Source organism: Bubalus kerabau, chromosome 13, assembly GCF_029407905.1.
Source record: "Bubalus kerabau isolate K-KA32 ecotype Philippines breed swamp buffalo chromosome 13, PCC_UOA_SB_1v2, whole genome shotgun sequence".
Classification (NCBI taxonomy): Eukaryota; Metazoa; Chordata; class Mammalia; order Artiodactyla; family Bovidae; genus Bubalus; species Bubalus kerabau.
This window is the reverse complement of record NC_073636.1, coordinates 38,535,288-38,556,935: the sequence shown is the minus strand read 5'-3', so window position 1 is coordinate 38,556,935 and position 21,648 is coordinate 38,535,288. Positions and strand designations below refer to the sequence as shown.

General features: G+C 49.3%; 1 protein-coding gene and 2 long non-coding RNA genes across 8 annotated transcripts in view; all 3 read left to right on the top strand.

The window, feature by feature from the left end:
* The window catches only part of OVOL2 (ovo like zinc finger 2), a 28,599-nt gene extending 20,852 nt beyond the window's left edge, over positions 1-7,747 (top strand). For all 6 annotated transcript variants that reach the window (XM_055544063.1, XM_055544061.1, XM_055544062.1 and 3 more), the window contains one exon: positions 7,066-7,747. In XM_055544063.1, the coding sequence (XP_055400038.1) occupies positions 7,066-7,379 (314 nt within the window). In that variant the 3' untranslated portion in view covers positions 7,380-7,747. The remainder of the gene's footprint in view (positions 1-7,065) is intronic.
* Positions 7,748-9,968: 2,221 nt separating this feature from the next.
* LOC129626253 (uncharacterized) lies at positions 9,969-14,713 on the top strand. Its single transcript, XR_008701868.1, has 3 exons — positions 9,969-10,168; positions 13,949-14,013; positions 14,592-14,713. It is a non-coding gene; the product is annotated as an uncharacterized LOC129626253 (long non-coding RNA).
* Positions 14,714-14,855: 142 nt separating this feature from the next.
* On the top strand, positions 14,856-18,336 carry LOC129626252 (uncharacterized). The gene is made up of 3 exons (XR_008701867.1): positions 14,856-14,884; positions 16,536-16,704; positions 17,569-18,336. It is a non-coding gene; the product is annotated as an uncharacterized LOC129626252 (long non-coding RNA).
* Positions 18,337-21,648: the final 3,312 nt, after the last annotated feature.

The following is a 21,648-nucleotide window of genomic DNA, read 5'->3' as shown; positions in this document are numbered from 1 at the left end:
ATCTTCCCAACCCAGGGATCGAACCCAGGTCTCCCACACTGCAGGCAGACTCCTGACCATCTTGAGCCACCAGGGAAGCCCCTCCTGAAAGCAGACTACCATTTAATTTTTTTCCCCAGAAATTTTTAGTACACACTGCTTTTTTGTGTACTGTCTATCTGGGAGGCTATTTCCTGCCTGCACAGGTGGAGGTGTCCCACTCTGTTGAATGGGTGTCAGAGCGTTTCTCATTGTGAGATCATGATGTAATTTCAAATATGGAGGCATTGTCATTTTTTTTCTTGCTCCAAATGTAACACTGTCTTTCATTTTCAGGTTTTTTTTCCCTTTCCTCCCTTCCCTATTTCTTTTGTTTCTCACCCTCTATTCTAATTTTAGAGAATGCAATCACAAATCTTATATATCCTTTGCCTCCTTGTGTTTGTCTTCCTGTAGATAATGTCCCTGAAGCTGGCTGAAGGGTAGACTGCTTCCGCTGTGTATGGGCGTGGTCACAGTGCCTCTCGCGGATGTCGCCCTAAATGTCCACTCCCACGAGGAGGCCTGCAGAGAGCTTTTCGAGGAAGCCCACTTTTGAATATAGTTCAGTAAAGGAGACTTAGATACAGCAAGCAGAACAAAACAGATATTGCCAGTAACAAAGACTTTTCTTTGAGGATATGTGAGATGAAGGTTGATTTGGCAGTAGAAATAGAACATTTGAAAAGAAGGAACTCTTTGTGATAATCCACACACGGTATTTTCTGGACTAGGTGATACAGGCCCACAGCACTGCACTGAAAGTGGCTGGGGAAGGAAGTCTGTTCCTGCCTCTCTCCACCAGCTGCCTAGGGACCACATTTTATTATTATTTTATATATATTGCCATGCCATGTGGCATACAGGATCTTTGTTCCCCAGCTAGGGATCGAACCCAGGCCCCATGCCGTGGAAACATGGAGTCCTAACCACTGGACTACCAGTGAAGTCTCTAGGGACCACATTTTAAAATGTTATCCTTTTTTAAAATTTTTGATTTTTTAATAATTATTTTAATGTTTTTTAAAAAATTTCATCACGTCTGTTCCATAATGCTTTTTAACAAATGTGTTTTGTTTTTTTTTCCCCAGTCACTAACATGCTTTTATTTTTGTCATTGACAAATGATACTGTGATTGAATCATTGCTTTGGCTCCTTAAATATTACTTAGGTGTCCCAGGGACAGAGGAGCCTGTTGGATACCGTCTATGGGGTCACACGAGTCGGACACGACTGACGTGACTTAGCAGCAGCAGCAGGTGTACGTTAAAAATATATGTCTACATTTAAGAAATGTAACACATTAAAGAAGTCCTCTGTAAATACTGTTGTTGTTTTATCACTAAGTCGTGTCTGACTCTTTTGTGAATAGGAAATTGCAACCCACTCCAGTATTCTTGCCTGGAAAATCCCATGGACAGAGGAGCCTGGCAGGCTACAGTCCATGGGGTCCTAAAAAAGACACGACTTAGCAACTAAACAACAAGAAGTTCTAAAGAGTGTCTTTGTATTCTTCTGACCTGGACTGTAGGCACTTGAGACTGCATCCCGTTGAGTATTTAGTGTGTGCTGGATCCTTGGCTCATAAGATCTCAGTTACTCATCAGAGCAGCCTTACAAGGGGGTATTAATTATTGTCCCCATTTTACAGGTGAGGAAACTGAGGCATGGACTGGGTTGATGAGTGGCTGATGGGTAATTCCAGTGGCCTTGGACTCTGTTACGGTCTAGGTGTTGGGGATTGTGTCTCTAGTTCTGGAACCCCACTCCCAGCACAGACACGATTAGCCATTGTTCAAGAGCACTTATGTCCAAGACAGGGAGACCTTGGCGTTGGTCTCCCTCACCTGGGCTCCTTTCTGGCCATCTTCTTTGCTGACCTCTGAGTCTGTAGGGGAAAGGAAGACTCCAGGAGGCAGGAACTTGTTCCCAAGCCCAGAGTCACCAAGAGGCAGCTGCTGTGTGACAAGGTCTGCTTGCTCCAGGGAGTGAGGGGTGAATGTGGTGATGGGGTGGGGGGAGCAGGTTTGCAGAAGTCAGAATTAACTGCAGTAACAAGGTGTGGGGGCCTTCTGTCTCCCCCTCCCCACCTCTGTTGTCCACATGATGCAGGGTTCCAATACCCTCTTGCCCTTGCCATCCAGTCTGTGCTGCATGCGGTGCCCGTACAATTCAGCTGAGCAGCTGGATGAAGAGAGGAAGGAGACGTGACTCTGCATGTGGACTTGTCCGAGGGGAAGGGCTTGGGACAAGCAGTGCAGCCCTGTCCACCCCTCTTCTCAGGCCACCATGGGGTGGGGACCTCCAGGAGTAGGGTGGAAATCTTCCACCTACTTCCACTTCCAGAATCCAGGAGTCACTGCTCCAGGTTAAAGCTGGTGGAAGTGTGCTGGTTTCCTCACCGGCTGACTTTGGATGTTTTAAAATAGTCACGGGCTGTTTCCGATCCCTCCTGAAAGGAGCAGCTGGTCTCTGGGTGAATTTGTCTTGATGAGCTTCGGGTTTGAAATCAGGGTGATTCTTGATTGGCCAGAGGTGGTAGAAGCCAGCTGCCATGTGGGCCCAGAGGCCTGGGTAACACAAAGCCCCTTGTGGCCCAAACATGCAACCTACGTGGTGTATTCCTTTGGGGCAGGTCTCATCATAGCCCTTACGTTTGTAGAAAACTAGCCCCCAAGATGTGACTGACCTCTCTTTTCCTGTGCCAGTAGGGTTCATTCATTCATTCATTCATTGAAAAGTGATTTGACAGGGACAGTGTTAGTTGCCCAGTTGTGTCTGACTCTTAGCGGCCCCATACTGTAGCCCGCCAGGCTCCGCTGTCCATGGGATTCTCCAGGCAAGAATACAGGACTGGGTTGCCATTTCCTCCTCCAGGGGATCTTCCTTTCTTTTCCTGGGCCAGGAGGGTTCATTCATTCAAAAATGATTTACTGAGCACCTATTATGTGCCGAGTGCTGAGCATTATAATGAAGTTTCTTTTGGCAGTTTTTCTGGAACCAGCAGAATATAATACAGGCCTGCCTTCTGCTTGGGTGGGCTGGAGGAACACCCCACCACAACACTGAGCTGATGGAATTTTTTTCACACTGAGTGTAGAGGCAATGATGGAGGCTTCTGGATGTGGAAGAATAGTGGAAGCCATTCAGTTTGTTCAGGTGGTTGAATGAGGGTGGGGAGTATTTTTTTTTTTCCATTTTGACTTCCTTTATCATCTGTGTAACTTCATAAACAGATACAGCTCTCCAGGAAGCACCAGTAAGGCACTGGGGACTTGTAACCTTGGGGAAAAGACTGGGGTGCATGTCTGCCTCAGACACCCCAAGTGCTGTCCTATGGCTTCATCTGGCATCGCTTCAGACCTCAGCATAAGTAGCCTCAGCATCACCTGGAAACCAGCTAGAAAATACAGGTTCTTGGCCCTACCCCAGAACCAGGATCGCCAGTGAGGGTGGGGGTCCCGGAATCTGTGTTTTGACAAGCCCTCTATCTAGGTGATTCTGTTTTGGGCTCAAATTTGAGAACCACTGCTTTCACTTGAATCAGGAGGTCTAGGGTCGGGGCTCAAGGCTCTGCACTTCCAACAAGCTCTTAGGTGATGTGATGTGGGGTGGACCACACCTTAGTACCAGGTTGTACAAGGCAGCGTGATGTGATGCGAGGGTGTGGGCTGCAGCACTTCCTTAATCTCTGTAGTCTTTAAAAGGTGGGATTTGGGTGCAGCTGAACAACAAAATACTGTGGTGCTGCTAAAAAGGGATGAAATCAGGCTGTAAACACTACCATGGTAAACTCTCCAGGACTATTTACTTATTTTTATTTTTTATTGAAGTATAGTTGTTTTATAACATTAATTTCTGTTGTATAGCAAAGTGACTTAGTTATACATATATGTTCTTTTTTTGGGCTTCCCTGGTGGCTCAGATGGTAAAGAATCTGCCTGCAATGCAGGAGTCCTGGGTTCGATCCCTGGGTTGGGAAGATCCCCTGGAGAAGGAAATGGCAACCCACTCCAGTGTTCTTGCCTGGAGAATCCCAGGGACGGGGGAGCCTGGTGGGCTGTCGTCTCTGGCGTCGCACAGAGTCAGACACGGCTGAAGCGACTTAGCAGCAGCAGCAGCAGCCAGTATTCTTGCCTAGAGAATCCCATGGACAGAGGAGCCTAATGGGCTACAGTCCGTGGGGTTGCAAAGCGTCAGATACAACTGAGGGACTTTATATATTCTTTTTAGATTCCACATATAAGTGATATCATATGATATTTGTCTTTGTCTGACTTATTTCACTTACTGTGAACATCTCTACTTGCATCCATGTTGCTGCAATTGACATTCATTATTTCATTCTTTTTAACAGCTGAGTAGTATTCCATTGTGTATATGCACCATATCTTTAGCCATTCATGTGTTGATGGACATTTAGGTTGCTTCCGTATCTTGACTATTGTAAATAGTACTGCTGTGAACATTGGGGTGCATGCATTTTTCTGAATTATAGTTTTGTCTGGATATATACCCAGGGGTGGGATTGCTGGGTCATATGGTAACTCTATTTTAGTTTTTTGAGGAACCTCCATACTGGTCTCCATAGCGGCTGCACCAATTTACATTCCCACCATTAGCATAGAAGGCTTCCCTTTTCTCCACACCCTCTGTAGCATTTATTTGTTGACTTTTTAATGATTGCCATTCTGACTGGTACCCTAGGAATATTGTTAAGCAAAAAAAGTAGATTTCGAAGATATCTTTTAATAGTTTGCTTCCATTAAAGCTAGGATAGTAAAATCGTAATACATTTCATTGTTGTATAAGTCAAATAAGCATTTTAGAGTGTGAATTTTAATTTTCATTATTTTTAAGCAACTCAAAACAATTTTTTCTTTTTTTGGCTGCACCACGGGGCATGCAGGATCCTAGTTCCCCTACCTGAGATCAAACCCATGTCCCCTGTGGTGGAAGTGCGAGTCCTAACCACTGTACCAACCAGGAAGTGGGTTGCCATTTCCTTCTCCAGGGGATCTTCCCAATCCAGGGATTGAAAATACCTATCTTGATTGATGGTTTTGCATACTCTTAAATTTTGAGCCTAAAGCTTTGGGGATTCCAGTGGGAAGTGGTCCTCCTGACCACCAGGCCCTGAGATGGTCTAACTACTTGCAGCCTCCTCTCTGCTCCATGGACCTCTCTGGACTTCTAGAAGCTCCATCTCACCCGGTGGGGTACCCATGGGGGCATGGGGGTGACTGTCATTTGATTGCTGAGCTTCTTGCTCTGTATGGTACCTGTGGCTTCTCCAGCCAGGAGGCAGGCCCCACTAATAGTAGACCAGATTTAAAGTCAGCATGAGATCTAGGTTGGGGATGCTTTCCTGACTGTAGCTAATGCCATCAGTGCCCTGCCCCTGCCCCTGTCCCTTGTCACTTCTGAGCACATCTGTCCACATCGAAGCTGACCACTGTGGGCGTTCTTGCTGGAGGCCCCCCACCCCCACCTCCAGGCAGGCAGGACCTGCCAGGAGAGAGAGCCCCACCCACCAAGGGCGCTCTCCAGGGTGCTGCCTGAGCAGAGGGACAAAGAACCCAGCTCCCAAGGGGCAGAGTGACTCGGCTCGGAGGTATGTGTTCTCCTCTGTCCCGTACCTTGCTTGACCAGTTGAACCCTGGTTGCCCACTGACTGGATGACCTCCCCCCCCCAACCTTGTCATCTTCTCCCTCCCCTGAAGGTGGGGAGTCACCTCACACTGTTCCTGGGGTCTCCCTTCCTGGAGGCACCTTCCAAATACCTGCTTTTCCAGGAAAACCCAAACTAAAATAAAAGCACGGTTTACTCTGCCCACTCTGAAACCCAAACATTAAGGCAGGCAAGTGAGAAGATTAGAGCACCTCCTCTTAAAGCCAGGTGGTAGAGTTTTGCTGTTTGCATCTGTTTTTATTATGTTTGCTCTGTGGATAATTTTGTCTCCTGCCTTAACCATTTTCCTCATATTCTTCATCCTTGGTTATGGTGATCCTTTTTTTCTCCCTGTTTCCCCAACCCGGGAGCCCCTGACAAGTATGTTTCTCTTGTTTCTCAGGGGAGTTGGACTTTACTGCATCTAAGTGATACCACACACTGTTTGTCTTCCTCTTTATGGCTCGTCTCACTGAACATAAGGTTCTCAAGGTGCATCCACATTGTTGCAAATGGCAGGATCTCCTCCTTTGTCCTGGCTGAATGATACTCCATTGCAGATATGTGCCACATCTCCTTTATCCATTCATTTGTTGAGGGGCACTTAGGTGTTTCCATGTCTTGGCTGTTGTGAATAAAGCTACAGTGAACATGGGGGTGGAGATAGCTTCCTGAGATCCTGTTTTCATTTTCTTTGGATAAATACGGATAGTGGGATTCCTGGATCATACGGAAGGTCTGTCTTTAAGTTTTCAAGGAACCTCCACCTTGTTCTCCACAGTGGCTGCACCAATCTACATTCTCCCCAACAGTGCATGAGGGTGCCCTTTTCTCCACACCTTCTCCAGCATTTGTTACCTCTTGTCTTGTTGATAATAGACATTCTGACAGGTGTGAGGTGATTTCTCCTACCTTGTTCAATTGCTAGGTCATGTCTGACTCTTTGTGACCCCATGGACTGCAGCATGCCAGCCTCCTCTGTCCTCCACTATCTCCTAGAGTTCGCTCAAACTCATATCCTTTGAGTTGGTGATGCTATCTAACCATCTAATCCTCTGCTACCCACTTCTCCTTTTGCCTTCAATCTTTCCCAGCATCAGGGTCTTTTCCAATGAGTTGGCTCTCCTAACCTGCGTGGTGGCAGTTTGCACTTTTCTGATGATTGGTGATGCTGGGCATCTTCCCTTGTGTCTCTCAGCCCTTCATATGTCTTCTTTGGAAAAATGCCTATTCAGTTCCTTTGCATGTTTTTTGAATCATTTGGGGTTTTTTTTTTGCCATTGGGTTGTATGGGATGACTTTTAATGGCCTCATAAGTGGGAGGCTCTGGCTTGGCCTTGACCCACAGTTCTGTGTCTGCCCCTCGCCCCTGCAGGCATTCGCCCCTATAAGTGTGACGTCTGCCACAAAGCCTTCACCCAGCGCTGCTCCTTGGAGTCCCACCTGAAGAAGATCCACGGGGTGCAGCAGCAGTACGCCTATAAGCAGCGCCGGGATAAGCTGTATGTCTGCGAGGACTGCGGCTACACGGGCCCCACCCAGGAGGACCTGTACCTGCACGTGAACGGTGCCCACCCGGGCAGCGCGTTCCTCAAAAAGACATCCAAGAAACTGGCAGCTCTCTTGCAAAACAAGATGACGTCCTCGCTCCAGGAAAACGCCAACCTGAGTGAGGAGGAGGAGAAGTAGGAGAGGGGCGAGGACACCAACTCTGCCACGTGTCCACGGATTCCTGGTCTTGGAGGTCCCCTGCCCCACGTGCTATTCCAGAGTCCAAGTGGTCCATTCATCTCTCTGTCCTGGGGGCCTCACTGGGGGCTCCATGCCAACGCTATCATTGATAACAGTGGCATGAGGCCTCTGTCACCTGGGCCCTCAGGAACGCTATCACAGTAATGGAAGCTTGTGGAGAGCTGTGATCACCGTCTGGGTCTAGTTTTCATTTTTATTTTGTTTTTAGGATTTTCACACATGGAGGTAGGGGTGTTCTGAGAGACACACCCTTGGAGAGATTGATATGGTGCCTTGAAATAAAAGTACTTCCACTTGAAATGCTACTCCAGCAAGGAAAACGAATTCTGTTATTCTGAAAGCGTTGGCCGGAATTATTCTAATAAAGGGAACATCCTTGTGGAATTATCCGGCTCAGAATGCAACAGGAGAGTGCTGGTGCTCCCTGTCCAGGGCTTATCGTGGGACCTTCGACTTGAGGTTGTTTGGGGGTTGATGTTTTGTACTAGTGGGTGGGTTTGAAGAAGCGAATCTTGAGCACTGGGTAAAGGTAAACACGTGCCTGGTGAGCTGGGCAGAGGCACTGGGCTCAGCTTGCATGGGCTCACAGACACTCTTGGTGACCAGGGTGTTCCCGTGGAGATGCTCTGGCCTCCCGGGCCGGGCCTCAGGGCTGAAGGCCATCGTCCACCCTCCTTGAGTCTGGCACTGGGGGCCAGGCTGGAGCATGAGGAGCCCCGGAGCATACTTAGTGCCCTTGAGTGGTGGTGGGGGGGGACAATGGTGGCATCAGTATCTCCCTCACGCCCTGTGAGTGCTGAGCACAGTGACCTTCAGCCACTTGCACGTCCTCACCTGGACGTTAGCGAGAAAGTCGGCCTGAGACTGAGATGGAGTAAAAGGGAAGCTGGCAGGGAGGGAGTGTGGGGAGGTTTTCAGGGTCCCCCCCCCCATGCCTGGAGGGGTGGGAAGAAGGACCCAGATCTCCCCAGAGCCACTGTGGTGGGAGAGGTCTATTCCAGTCCTAGGAGCTGCCGGAACCAGGCAGGAGGTCCGATCCACAGCACCTCACTGTCCCTTGACCCCTAGGCGCTGGCTGAGTGCACTGGTTCATTCCCCCTCTGGAAAGTTCAGAAAACCTTGAATTGGGGCTGGTCTGGGAACGTTCCTACGGCATGGCCATGGCCGTTTTCTTCTTTCCTCCCTGCCCACATCATCCTCCCCTTCTTCCCTCCCCTGTCGCTTCCACCTTCTCTCCCCCACTTCCTCCCCCCGCCCCCAACACTGTGGTCAGGCTTCAGGCTACAGTCTGGTTTAAGTGGTACATCCTATAACTCAACACTTCTCTGTAGAGTCAGCAGCACTTTTCTTCAGAAGGAAGGAGGAAATAAATTCTCTTTTCACACCTATGATGCACCAGGCACCGAGCCAAGCATGACGTTCTCTGGTCGCTCCTATAGGGTCAGCATCTCTGTGCCTGGAGCTGCGGTTGAAACTGGCCGCTGGAGGAAGGGTCCAGGGATCCTAAATCTGGTTAGAACGCCTCTCCCCACCTCACCCCACCCTCCCTTCAGAAAGGAAAGACAAGGCCTCAGGTTCAACGTTGGCTGCACCTGAGGCTGGTGTGAGACGAAGGCAGGCTTTGGGGGATCCTCACCACCTGTGTCACCGCCCCGGGGCAGTGGTGAAGGGTAAGACGGCACTGCGGGACCACGTGGGTCCTGGGACCCACGGCGGCATGTGGCGTGGGGTGGGGTGGTTGCCAGGTGCAGCCTCCTGGGACAGAGCCAGTGCTGAGGGCTCAACCCTGGCTCTAATGGGCGAGTGGCGTTGGGTCTCAGCACTTGACGCAGGAGAGAGAAGCTAGAAGGCGGCTGGTTCTTTTTCCTCGGTTATCTGACATTCCTGTAAGGGAATACCTAAGTGACTCTGTCTGGACCAGCTGCCCTGTGGCCGGTTTTGCAGAAGGAATTGTGAACTAGCTGATGTGGTGTTCTCTTTAGGGTCAGATTTTTATTAAACAAGTTGCAAGTGACAAAAAGTCCATTTAAAATGACTTTAATGGAGAAAAAGAATGTATTAGCTGTAACGTCTGGGGTTTTTCCAGCTTCAGGGGTGGCTGGGCCTAGGTGCTTAAATCATTTGATCCTGTACCTTTTTTTCTTTTATCCAGTTTTCCTCCAGGTGGCTTCTTTCTCAGGCAGGTTCGAATGGGGGCTGGATGACCATTCACTGTTCCTGACGGGGCATTATCCTGGGCTGATGCTTCTTGTCTCTGATTGGCCCAGTTTCTCTCTCATCATTGCCTCCCCTTGACCCCAGCCAATTACTATGCGCTGTGCCCAGGCCTGACCTGGGGCTCCTGCCTCCTCTGAAGCAGGGCTGAGAGGGCAGGCTGACTACACCTCTGGCCTAGGAGAGGTCCGAGTGGGTACCCAGCAGGAAAGCAGGGTTCTTTGACCAGAGAGGACATGGATATTGGGCAACTGTACCAGCTAAGACAGGGCACAGCTGCGGGAACAAAGATTCCCAGCACGTGATGTGGCTTAAAGCGGGATGTTTCCTCCTCACCTGCTGGCTCTGGCTTGGCAGGTAGCTCACCTCCATGCCATTACTTAGGCACCCAGACTTCCCGTGCCTGCCGCTCTGGTTCCTTGTCAATATGTGCTTCATTGGAGCTGAGCGTCTGGGTTTCGGCCAGTAAGAGAATTGTCGCGGTTTGGTTTCCTCCAGAAGCTGCTTCTGAGGTTAGTTCAAGGTCAAGTTGCTGGCTTAGGAGGTGATCCCAGGAAAGAACAGATGTAGGGTGTGGGGGAGTGGGACAGGAGAAGGAAGGCAATACAGGGACCATAACTAGGAAAGTTGGGCTTCCCCAGGTGGCACAGTGACAAAGAATCCGCCTGCCAATGCAGGGGATGTGGGTTTGATCCCTGAGTTGAAGATTCCCTAGAGAAGGAAATGGCAACCCACTCCAATAGTCTTGCCTGGGGAATCCCCTGGACAGAGGAGCCTGATGGGCTACAGTCCACGGGGTCGCAACGAGGGGGACATGACTTAGCGACTGAGCATACACAAACAAATACAACCAGGAAAGTTACTGGTGGGCAGTCAATCCCAGCGGGGGGTCCCTGGAAGGCAGTTGCCCACAGGAGGGGTACAGCAAGCCATTGTCCACTGGCTCTGCATGCCTGGGGTTTGGTTGAGGATGCTGGCATGGGAGCATTAATTTCTGGGCCTTTCCATCTTGCCCTGTGCACTGACCAGGCATGCCTCAAGTGCCAAGAAAACCCCTCAGGCAGAGCCCGAGGGCTTGGCCGTGAGCAATGTTAATACACCAAGTACAGCAAATGCTGAGGGGACATGGATGGGACGGCACTGGGTCTGGTTCAGGTGTGGACAGGTCCCATCCACCCTCTGAATCGGCTGGCCAGAAATGGCACATAGCCCTTTCAGTCATATTCCAGGGTGAGGACTTTGCCATGTTGGGGTGGGGGCAGGGGAGGGAACACAGGTTCTCAGCCATGGGCTCTCGTAGGCCAGGGCAGAGGGGACAGATCACGGGAGCAGCTTGTAGATTCTGCTGCCGCAGGCAAAACCAGCTGACGACCACCCGAGCCTCTGTCCCCTCCTCCCACCCGTTTGCTTGTCCTGCTCTCAGCCAGTTGTCAGGAAATCCCACTACAGCATCCAGGATCAGGATTTAGGGCACTGGTTCTCAGGTTGGCACCCCTGGAAACTTAAGTCCATAGTGGTGAGGATGGATATGGATGAACTTTTGTTATCTTCTGCCCTCATCGGAATCCATCCATTAGCCTGTACGAAGTCAGGCTAGGTCAGGAAGTTCTCTTCTGTAGGTTGATCTTTGGTCAGCACCGAGAATGGAAACGAATTCTTGTGCTCGTCAGAAGTGCCTCCTAGCGGTTTGTTTTGGAAAGAGGGATCTGTTATCACCCGTGTGCTGTATGTGTTTGATGTCCTAGGTTGGGTTCCTTGAAGCAGAGCCTGAGACCAGGAATCGAGGGCATGTGGTTTACTGGGGGAGGCTCTCAAGAGAAACCGGGAAGGAGGTGAGGGGTGCCAGGTACAACGAAGAGAAACCAGGTGAGGATGTGGGTGCAGCTGGAGTCTAGCCGCAGCCTGATCTCAGGAGCCACAGACGGAATCTCACCTTGAGGCCGAGGGAGGCTGTTGGCTGTGGCTTGTCCCTGGGAGGTGGCGGGGAGGCAGGACCACCGGGCTGTTAAGCAGCCCACACTCTTGGCATCCAGGGGTGGTTCACGTGGCGGTTTCCAAGGTGAGGGAGGGAGAGATCATAGGAATGGATTCTTAGCTGTGAAACCAATTGAGGTCCAATATTTACGTTTTGATAAGGGACCTCTTTTGGAGCTAAAGGAGTGAATCACTTATTGCAAATTATCTTGTGTTTGGGACAGAAATAAAAAATAGTTTTAAATGTATGCAAAGACAAGTCCTTCCTCCATACGTGTCTCTCATCTGCCAAGCCTCTCCTCTACCATCCATCATGATCAACCACTGTTAGCTTCTTGGGAACCTTCTGGAGTTTCTTTACTCCTATAGAAGCAAATACGAACATATGTGTCCTTGTTATCTACCGTTGTTTTTTAAAATTAACATATAGCATCATGCATACTCTTTGGAACCCTGCGTTTTTCTTTTTTTCTTTATTTTTTATTGAAGTATAGTTAAATTACAGTGTTGTGTTTCTGGTGTACAGCAAAGTGATTTACTTACACATATACATATTCTTTTTCATATTCTTTTCCATTACAGTTTATTAAAAGATTGAATATAGTAACCTGTGCTATATAATAGGACCTTGTTGTTTCTGTTTTATATATAATAGTTTGTATCTGCTAATCTCAAACTCCTAATTTATCCCTCTCCCCACCCCTATACTTTTCTTCTAATAATACATCTCATAGCTCTTACCGTAATAGTACAAAAAAGAAACCTCATTCTCCTTTATGCTGCTGCTGCTGCTAAGTCACTTCAGTTGTGTCCGACTCTGTGCGACCCCGTAGACGGCAGCCCACCAGGCTCCTCCGTCACTGGGATTCTCCAGGCAAGAACACTGGAGTGGGTTGCCATTTCCTTCTCCAAGGCATGAAAGTGAAGTCACTCAGTCGTGTCCGACTCCTAGGGACTCCATAGACGGCAGCCTACCAGGCTCCTCCGTCCATGGGATTTTCCAGGCAAGAGTACTGGAGTGGGTTGCCATTGCCTTCTCCGCATTCTCCTTTATAGCTCCCTGCTATTGTATCCTGTGGATACACCACTAACTTCTACTGATGGGCATTTATGTTGTTTCCAATATTTTGCTACTATGAAGAATGCTACAGTGAGTAACTTTGTACATTTGTCATTTCACATATGTGCAGACATATCTGTAGGATAAATTCCCAGAAATGCAGTTATTAGGGCTAAGGATAGACCCTCCATAGCATTGATCAATATGGCCCAATTCCCCAACACAGAGATATACCAATTTGATTAGCAGTCTCACAAAGTGTGAGATTGCCCTCTCCTCACACCCTACCGACCTTGTTTTGCCATGGTTTGGGATTTGGACCAAGCTGATAGGGGACAAATAGTTTCTCAGTGTAATTTTGTTTTGTTGTTATTGTTCAGTCACTAAATCTTGTCCAACCATCTGCAGCCACATGGACTACAGCACGCCAGGCCTCCCTGCCCCTCACTGTCTCCTGGAGTTTGCCCAAGTTCAAGTCCACTGAGTCAGTGCTGCTATCTAACCATCTCATCCTCTGCTGCCCCCTTTTCCTTTTGACTTCAATGTTTCCCACTATCAGGATCTTTTCCAGTGAGTTGGTTCTTCCCATCAGGTGGACGAAGTATTAGAGCTTCAGCATCAGTCCTTCCAGTGAATATTCAGGGCTGATTTCCTTTAGGATTGACTGGTTTGATCTTGCTATCTAAGGGACTCTCAAGAGTCTAGCACCACAATTCAAAAGTATCGATTCTTTGGTACTCAGCCTTCTCTATGGTGCAATTCTCACATGTTTTGTTTCACATTTTTCTTATTCTGTGTGAGAGAAAGAGGTTGCATGCTTTTCATTTGATTAAGGCCTGTTTGTAGTTCCTTTCCCCATGAACTGCCTGAATGACCATATTTCTGTTGGGATGTTGGCCTTTTTTTCTGTCCAACCAGTAGAAATTTGTTTGCTGGTTTTCTCCCAGATCATCATTCATCTTTCAATTTTGCTCATGCTGGCTTTTCTTGACCAAGCAGAAGTTTTGTGATGTTTCTGTAGTTTGAATTGATCCATCTTTTTCTTTTATGGCTGCTGGAGTGTGAATCGTAGTTAGAAAGGCCTTTCTACTCTAAGGTTGTATCGGAATTCTGTCATGCTTTTTTCTAGGACTTTAATGGTTTCATTTTATTGTGTATAAATCTTTGATCCGTTTGGACTGTTTCCTGGCGTATAGTGGGAGGTATGGATCCAACTTTATCATTTTCCAGATGGCTGACAAGAGATATTTTTTAACAGGGAGCTGGTCCAAAACACACCAGAGAACGCTGTCTTCAGGAAAAGGTCTTATGCCTCGGCAGAAGGTATTGCGAATTATAGTGAGGAGCAGTTTTCTTTAATTAGCAGAGATTCGTGTGTTCAGCGAATATTGACTGAGTGCCCACTGTGTGTGTGGTACTGAATACCAAGGCTGGAAGAAATGGACCCAAGTCCTTGCCCTCCAGGAGTACTGTCTCTCTTGGGGGAAGACAGATGAGAAATAAGCAATAAACATATACTTTTGGGGGGCCACACTGTGTGGCTTGTGGGATCCTAGTTCCTGGACCAGGGATTGAACCCAGGCCTATGGCAGTGAAAATGCCAAGTCCTAATCACTGGACCAGGGAAGTCTCCCATGTTACATAGTATAGTGAAGATCAGAATTGGTGTTCCATTACTATGACCATAAACACTGTGCCAAACTTGGGTCGGGGAGGGGGTGGGCAGGAACGGGGACAGGGCACAGCAGGGGGCGGCGGGGACAGCCGCCCTCTGCTGTGCGGAGTCTGGGCCTCGGGCCCATCTGAAGGCTGGTTCTCTTGAGCATCTGGTACCTGATGCTGGCTGTCGCCTGGGCCTGGATTCCCCTCCCTGTGTGTCTCTCCTCATTGTCTCTCTGCAGGTTTCCTCTGACGTGGTGGGTTCCTAGGAAATGTTGTGCAGGGAGCATCAGGCTGCTGTCTCCTGTGAGGAGGCTGCCTCCAGAGTCCTGCTGGGTCACCTCGGCCACATTTTCTGTCAGAGGCAAGTCCCTAAGGCCGGTCCACATTGAGGGGAGGGAAATGAGTCTTCCCCTCTGGTGGGAGGATGGTTCTAGATGAGCTAATGAGAACCGTCCATGTCTCTGTGGCCCTTTTTAGGCAACAAAATCTGCCATCTACAGCAAGGACGGTGGGACAAGGGAAGACAGAAAAGGTGGGGAGTTTAGGTGTTTTGTGTTGGGGAGGTGGGAGGGGACATGTGGCCTGGAGAAAGTGAGGGCAGAGAGGACAGCCAAGGCCGAGGCTGGGACAAGCATGCGCTCAGCTCAGCATGTCTGAGAGCAGGGGCTGAGGAGAGCTGGGCGAGTGTAGACAGGTCAGAGAGGTGGGGCAGCAGGCAGCCACTGCAGGCTGTTGCAAAGACGGCAGCTTTTCTCCTGAATGAATTGGGAGACCATTGAGAGTTCTGAGCCAAAGAGAAAAGTGATCACTCCGAGGTTGGAGCAGGGTGGTTGTGGCTGCCATGGGAACAGATTTGGAGGTGGGAGGATTGGGTGGAGGTGGGGAGACCAGCTCGGAGGCCACTGCAGAAATAAAGGCAGGACATGAGGTATGTTTGGACCAGGGTGATAGTGGAGGAGGTGGTGAGAATGTCTAGATGCCGGGTTATATTTTTCAGAGTGGAGCTAACTGGGTCTGTTGATGAATTGGATGTGGGTTATCGTCAGACCATACATCTTTTTTTGCCTGGGGCAGTTCCAGTTTAAATATGAATGACACGATCATCACCCTCGAGTCAAGGATGACTCCAGAGCTTTTGTGCAAGAGTCGAAGTGCCATTTACTGATCTGAGGATGACCAAGCATGAGGAGTTAGGTCCGTGGAGGTCTGGAGTCAGAAGTTCTGGTTTGGATCTTTTCAAGTTGATGAGATGTCCAGGAGTCTGGGAAGGTGAGAGCTCTGCCTCGAGATTGGAGTTGGATATGAGAGCCTGAGCCTTGCTAGAGCAGAGAGAGCGTGAAGACATGAGGCTAGATGCCAGTGTTCCAGGGAAGAGAAATGCTGTAGGTTCGTTCATGGGCATGTGGGCAGGCCAGCGTGGCAGTAGAGAGTGAAGGAGGGCCCAGCGACAGGGACTACGAAGGAGCTGCCATTGGAAAGGAGGGATGCGGTGGGGTGGGCACAACTTCACAGGTATTTTCTATCACATTTTCTGTCCCTTCGAATGAAAATCTTTCCCAGATGTGTGTACTTCCTCATCTTAAATAGAAGACGGTGAACACAATCTGATCTGTTATGAGTGACCCGGTCACTTTATAAACGTCACCTGCTGTCACACCATTTATAGGCAAGGCTTCCCGAGCCACCATGGCCCACGGGCTGCTTGTCTCCATGCCCTGCAGCCCAGGAGGCCACACCTGCCCTGGCCTTACTTTCTCCATGTCCTCTCACCACCCCTCCGCCTTTAACCCAGGACTCTCTAGGCTGTGATAGTTGGTCTGAGGACTGGCTTGTGAGGCACACTGGGGTCACAGGTGAAGTGGAGGCTGTCCTGTGACCTGCAGTCTCCATTGAGGCTACTTCCAAGGCTATTTTCTTTACTTCTTCATTCTCCCTGGATAATTGCTTCCTGGAAGGTGACTGAGATAAACGGAGGGAACTATTAATATAAGAGCTATTCTGTTGCCAAGTTAATTTAGTTGTTCATTATTTACTAGGCAGTCCCGCCCCATATGTCCCAAACGTTGTTAGATCAGGATGGGGGTGGGGACGCTGCAGGGAGTGACCGATTAGTTTGCTCACACAAGTATTATTCGTGGGCCTGCACACAAAGCCAACCCAAATCCCTGCCTGTCTGTTCACAGTACATTTTGATTTACAGAAGGTCAGGAAGAGCCCCTGGAGGAGAACATGGCAACCCACTCCAGTATTCTTGCTTGGAGAATCCCAATGGACAGAGGAGCCTGGTGGGCTACAGTCCATTGGGTCGCAAAGAGTCGGACATGACTGAGTGCACATGCACACAGGACAGAGGTAAGATAAATGAGTAAAACTTGGAAGCATGTAGAGGGTGCTCAGAGCTGTGGAGACATCAGCCAGCAGAGGAGCTGCGGAGTGGAGGCTGCAGGTGAAACAGGGTAGTCCTGGGGCCTTGGTGAGAGTGATGGGGAGTCTGGACCCAAAAGCCCAGGATCCAGCAGCACTGAGACCAGGTGACTGCTGTGAGTCCTGGAGGTCACAACTCCCTGATCCCCTTCCCTGGCCTGCAGGCTGCCCCTGACTTCACGGCCCAGAGCTTAGCTCCAGCCACAGTGGACTCTGCTTTCCACTCATAGCCCAAGCACATCCCTGCCTCAGGGCCTTTACACGCCCTGGATAGCAGCATGCTCACCTCTTCACTTTATTCTGGTCTCTGCCCAAATGTCACACCATCATCAAGGCCTCTGGGTGACCAGCGCCCAGTGAACCATGCCCCTCAGTGCTCTGTCCCATGCAGCCCCCCTCCTATGTGGAATCTGAGTTGGTCCCATGACTTACTTTAACCGACATGATGTGTCAGAGGTGATGCTGTGCCAACTCTGGACCTACGCCTTAACGTGGCCTGGTAGCTTCTGCTTTTTGTCTTTTAAATAAAATTTTATTTATTTTAAAATTTTATTTTGTTGTTTTTCGGCCGTGCTGGGTCTTCATTGCTGTGAGGGCTTGCTCTAGTTGTGGTGAGCGGGGTCTCCTCTCTAGTGGCAGTGTGAAGGCTTTTCATTGCAGTGGCTTCTCTTGTGGTGGAGCATGGACTCTAGGGAGCTGGCTTCAGTAGTTGTGGCACACAGGCTTAGTTGCTCCATGGCATGTGGGATCTTCTCAGACCAGAGACTGAACCTGTGTCCCCTACACTGGCAGGCGATTCTTAACCCCTGAACCATCAGGGAAGTCCTGGCACCTTACACTTTGGAATTTGGGGAGCCTTGAGCTGCCACATAAGAAGTCTGACCACCCTGCTGGAAAGGCTGTGGGAAAGGCCATATGGACAGGCCAAGCAAAGAGGGAACAGCCCTGAGACTGCACGCAGAGGGGGCTCAACTCTTTTGACATCCCAGCAGAGCCTGGGCTTCTCACCATCCAGCCGAGATACAGGTGTGTAAATGAATTACCCCGAATGTTCCCACCCAGCGAAGCCCCATACAACAGCAGCACCAGGAAAACTCTGCAGGGAGCAGAAGAACCACCCAGCTGAACCCAGTCAGTCCACAGAATCTTGAATGATAACAAAGTGATTGTTGTTTCCATCACTCAGATTTGAGGAGGTTTGTCATGCTGCCCTGTGGAACTGGAACACTGCCTGATTACCACTCAAGAGGTAGCCTCTATCTCTGTTTCCTTTCCCCTGTGTTGTTTTTCTTCACAGCACTTAAAACATGACATTTATACATGCATTTGTTTACTATCTGTCTCTCCCACTGCCCTGCAATCTCCACGAGGTGGGCATTTTGTTTGTTCTGCTCATCGTGTTATCCCTGGGGCTGAGGACACTGCCTGGTTCATGGTAGGCTCTCAGGTCATACTTGTTGAATGGATGAATGTGTAAGGACCCACTCTTCTGAGATCAAAACAGCCTTGGTGAAAATGACCCCTTTCCTCTGAGGAACAAAACATCCAATCTCCAGCTCGCAAGAACACAGAGATCTTAGTTTGGTCCACCTGCAGCCCACTGCAGTGGAAGCATGGAGTCCTAAGCACTGGACCACCAGGGAAGTTCCAAGAATCCACACATTCTTATTGTACTCCTGCCACATGGAAGACTGATTGGAAAACTAATAGACAAACATATTTAATAGCAGCTTTAAACATATCCTGTTTTATGTCTGGGGAATTGCCTCTGTTCCCAGAGAGGGGACAAGAAGCAGGAGGGAAAGGAAGTTGGAAGAAGGGGTGGAGGCACCAGGCCTCAGGTAGATGAGTGGAGGGAGATGGCCCAGCTGTTCACACCTCCCAGGGCCTTCCCTGCACCCCACACCATGGAACAATCCCCCTGGAGAGGCCTCCTGGGCCCCGGAGTCTGGCCTTCTGTGCCGAGGCTCGAGTCCTGCGGCCGCCACAACAGTCCACAGGGTTGCTATTTCAGGTTTTTCCTCAGTTCCATCCGCCTGACGTTTTCTCAACCGGTTCCAAGCCCAGTGCACCATTTTAGCTGACGTGGGGGAGTGTTTCGTGGGGACAGCAGATGGATGGGATGACAAATAGCAGGCTGGTGGGGACAGCTGAGAAGCACTTTTCCTGTGCAGGAGCTGTAGGCTGCGCACGTGCCCTGTGTGGTCTGGACGTGCTGAGAGCAGCAGCCTGTGTGGGGCGGTGGGCAAGCTGTGCCCCTGTCCTTTGCTGCCAAGCATCTTGTCCATTCATCCAGTTGACCAGATCATGACTGTCCGGGCAGGAGACGGGGCTGTGATGTGGTCCCAGGGAAGTTAAAGGGAAAGAGAAGACAGCCCAGGGTTAACCAGAAGCAAGTTATTGCTGGGGGCTCAGGGCACCCCGAGGGGTGGGGAGCTGGCTCTTCATCCACTGTGTGTGATCTGTTGGCTGAGGGTGGCCCTAGGGGCATTTAGCCCCATGGAGCTTTGGTCCACCTGCAACACCATGAAGCCTGCAGGCTGAAGTTCTCAGCTTCTTACTAAGAAGCCTTAGCTCAGGCTGCTATAACAAAGTACCATAAATGGGGTGGCTTAGAAACAACAGAAATGTATTACTCCCAGTTCTGGAGGCCACAAGTCCAAGATCAGTGGTCAGCATGTTCTAGTGAAGGTCCTTTTCCAGTTGCAGATGGCCACCAAATTCTCATTGTGTCCCCGAGAGGCGGGAGGAGAGCAAGCCAGCTCTCTGGCTTCTTCCTGTAAGGGCACTGATTCCATCACCAGTGTGCCCGCACTTGGTCATCTAGCTATACCAGCGGCTAGCAGGCAGGCTCTCCCTTCCTCTAACTTCACCCCTTTGCCCCCACTTCCTCATGCCTGGCCTCAGAGACTATCCACACGACTGGCTCTGTTTATACAGTAGTTTACAGATTAAGAAGGAAAACGACATACAAGTTCGTTCACAATTGGGTCTTATGGCCACTCCATGAGGCACGTGAGAAGTTACCAGCTGCGTTCTGCCATTGAGGAAACCAAGGTTTCCTACTTACCAATAGATGGGCCTAAGGTTATGTGGCTAGGAAGTGACAGGTCCAGGAGCCACACCTGAGACCTTGTCCCACAGTATGTCCCCCGTCTTAGAGCCCCTCAGAGGCCCACGGCCGTCATGAGGGTGGGAGGGGGACAGACAGGCCATTCTCTCCCTTTGGTCTCTGGTCTGGACTTGGTGTTTTCCTGATAACTCGAGACCATTCTGTGTGCTGCTCCAAATAACCTGAGCGCACTATGAAAAAGGCCTCTTATCTCTCCAATTACACTAAGAAGAAAACCTCTGTAGCCGTAGCTTTTGGTGCTTCTTTAACCAAGAGAAAGTGGGCCTCAGATTTGACCTTCAGAAAGCAAGCGAACTGAGTTAGAATGAAGAGCACTGTTTTATTTCTGTTGTCTTTATTTTACATTGCCTCCTGTTTACAGCAGGTCATAGCTCTTTTTCAGAGTGGTGGTGAGATACAGTTTGCTTTTGAAATACATTTCCTCAAATAAGAGAGTGTTGAAAGAAAAACATTGTGTAAATAATTGTCTAAGTGGTCCTTGGGTATGGTGAACATCCTGGTGGTGGTACAGGATTGACAGAAGTTTAGGAAACACTCGTGCCCAATAGAGAAGAAACGTCTTCATTACTCGCAACAATAACACAGCTACTACTGAGTATCGGTTATGTGCAAGGGACTTTACATTTGTTATTTCTAATCTCTATAAAAACCCTACAAAGTAGTTATGATCTTGCCCATTTACAAACTGAGGCTCAAAGACTTTGTATAACTTGTCTGGGTCATGCCATTAGCATGGTGAATTGTAAAAATAGCCCCATTTCTTCCCTTCCCTGGATTCACACACCTTTGCAAGGTAACTTTTTGGCCTTTCTTTTCAAGAGGTAGAGTTTAACACTGGTATATTTAAAATGGATACCAAAAATGACCTACTCTACAGCAGTGGGAACTCTGCTCAATATTATGTGGCAGCTTGGATGGAGGGGGAGTTTGGAGAGGAAGTGGATACATGCATATGTATGGCTGTGTCCCTTTGCGGTTCACCTGAAACTATCACAGTGTTATTAACCGGCTATTTGCCAATACAAAATAAAAAGTTTAAAAATTAAAACGTTAAAAAAAAAATAAAACAGCAACAAGAAAAGAGGTAGAGTTTATTTCGAGGACACAAGACAGACATGGAGTTTACAGTCTGCTGCTGCTGCTGCTAAGTCGCTTCAGTCGTGTCCAACTCTGTGCGATCCCACAGACGGCAGCCCACCAGGCTCCCCCGTCCCTGGGATTCTCCAGGCAAGAACACTGGAGTGGGTTGCCATTTCCTTCTCCAGTGCATGAGAGTGAAAAGTGAAAGTGAAGCCGCTCAGTCGTGTCTGACTCTTCACGACCCCCTGGACTGTAGTCCACCAGTCTCCTCTCTCTATGGGATTCTCCAGGCAAGAATACTGGAGTGGGTTGCCATTTCCTTCTCCAGGGGATCTTCCCGACCCAGGGATTGAAGCCAGGTCTTCCGCATAGCAGGCAGACGCTTTAACCTCTGAGCCACCAGGGAAGAGCTCAGATCTACATATAATACCTTTCAAATTGCCAAGCTCAGGAGTGAAGCCACAGCCTCTCAGCAAAGAGCTGACCAGAACTAACCAGAATGTCTCTGGGGGCCACCCTGACCCCCCCAGGTCTTTTCCTGCTCTTCTCGGGCAGGCTAGCTCCCTTTCGTTGTTTGCCCTTCCACTCATCTCTCTTAAAATTGTTCCATGTGACTTTTTCAGCCTCTTTCACTTTCTTGGCCTTGCATTCAGGATGCA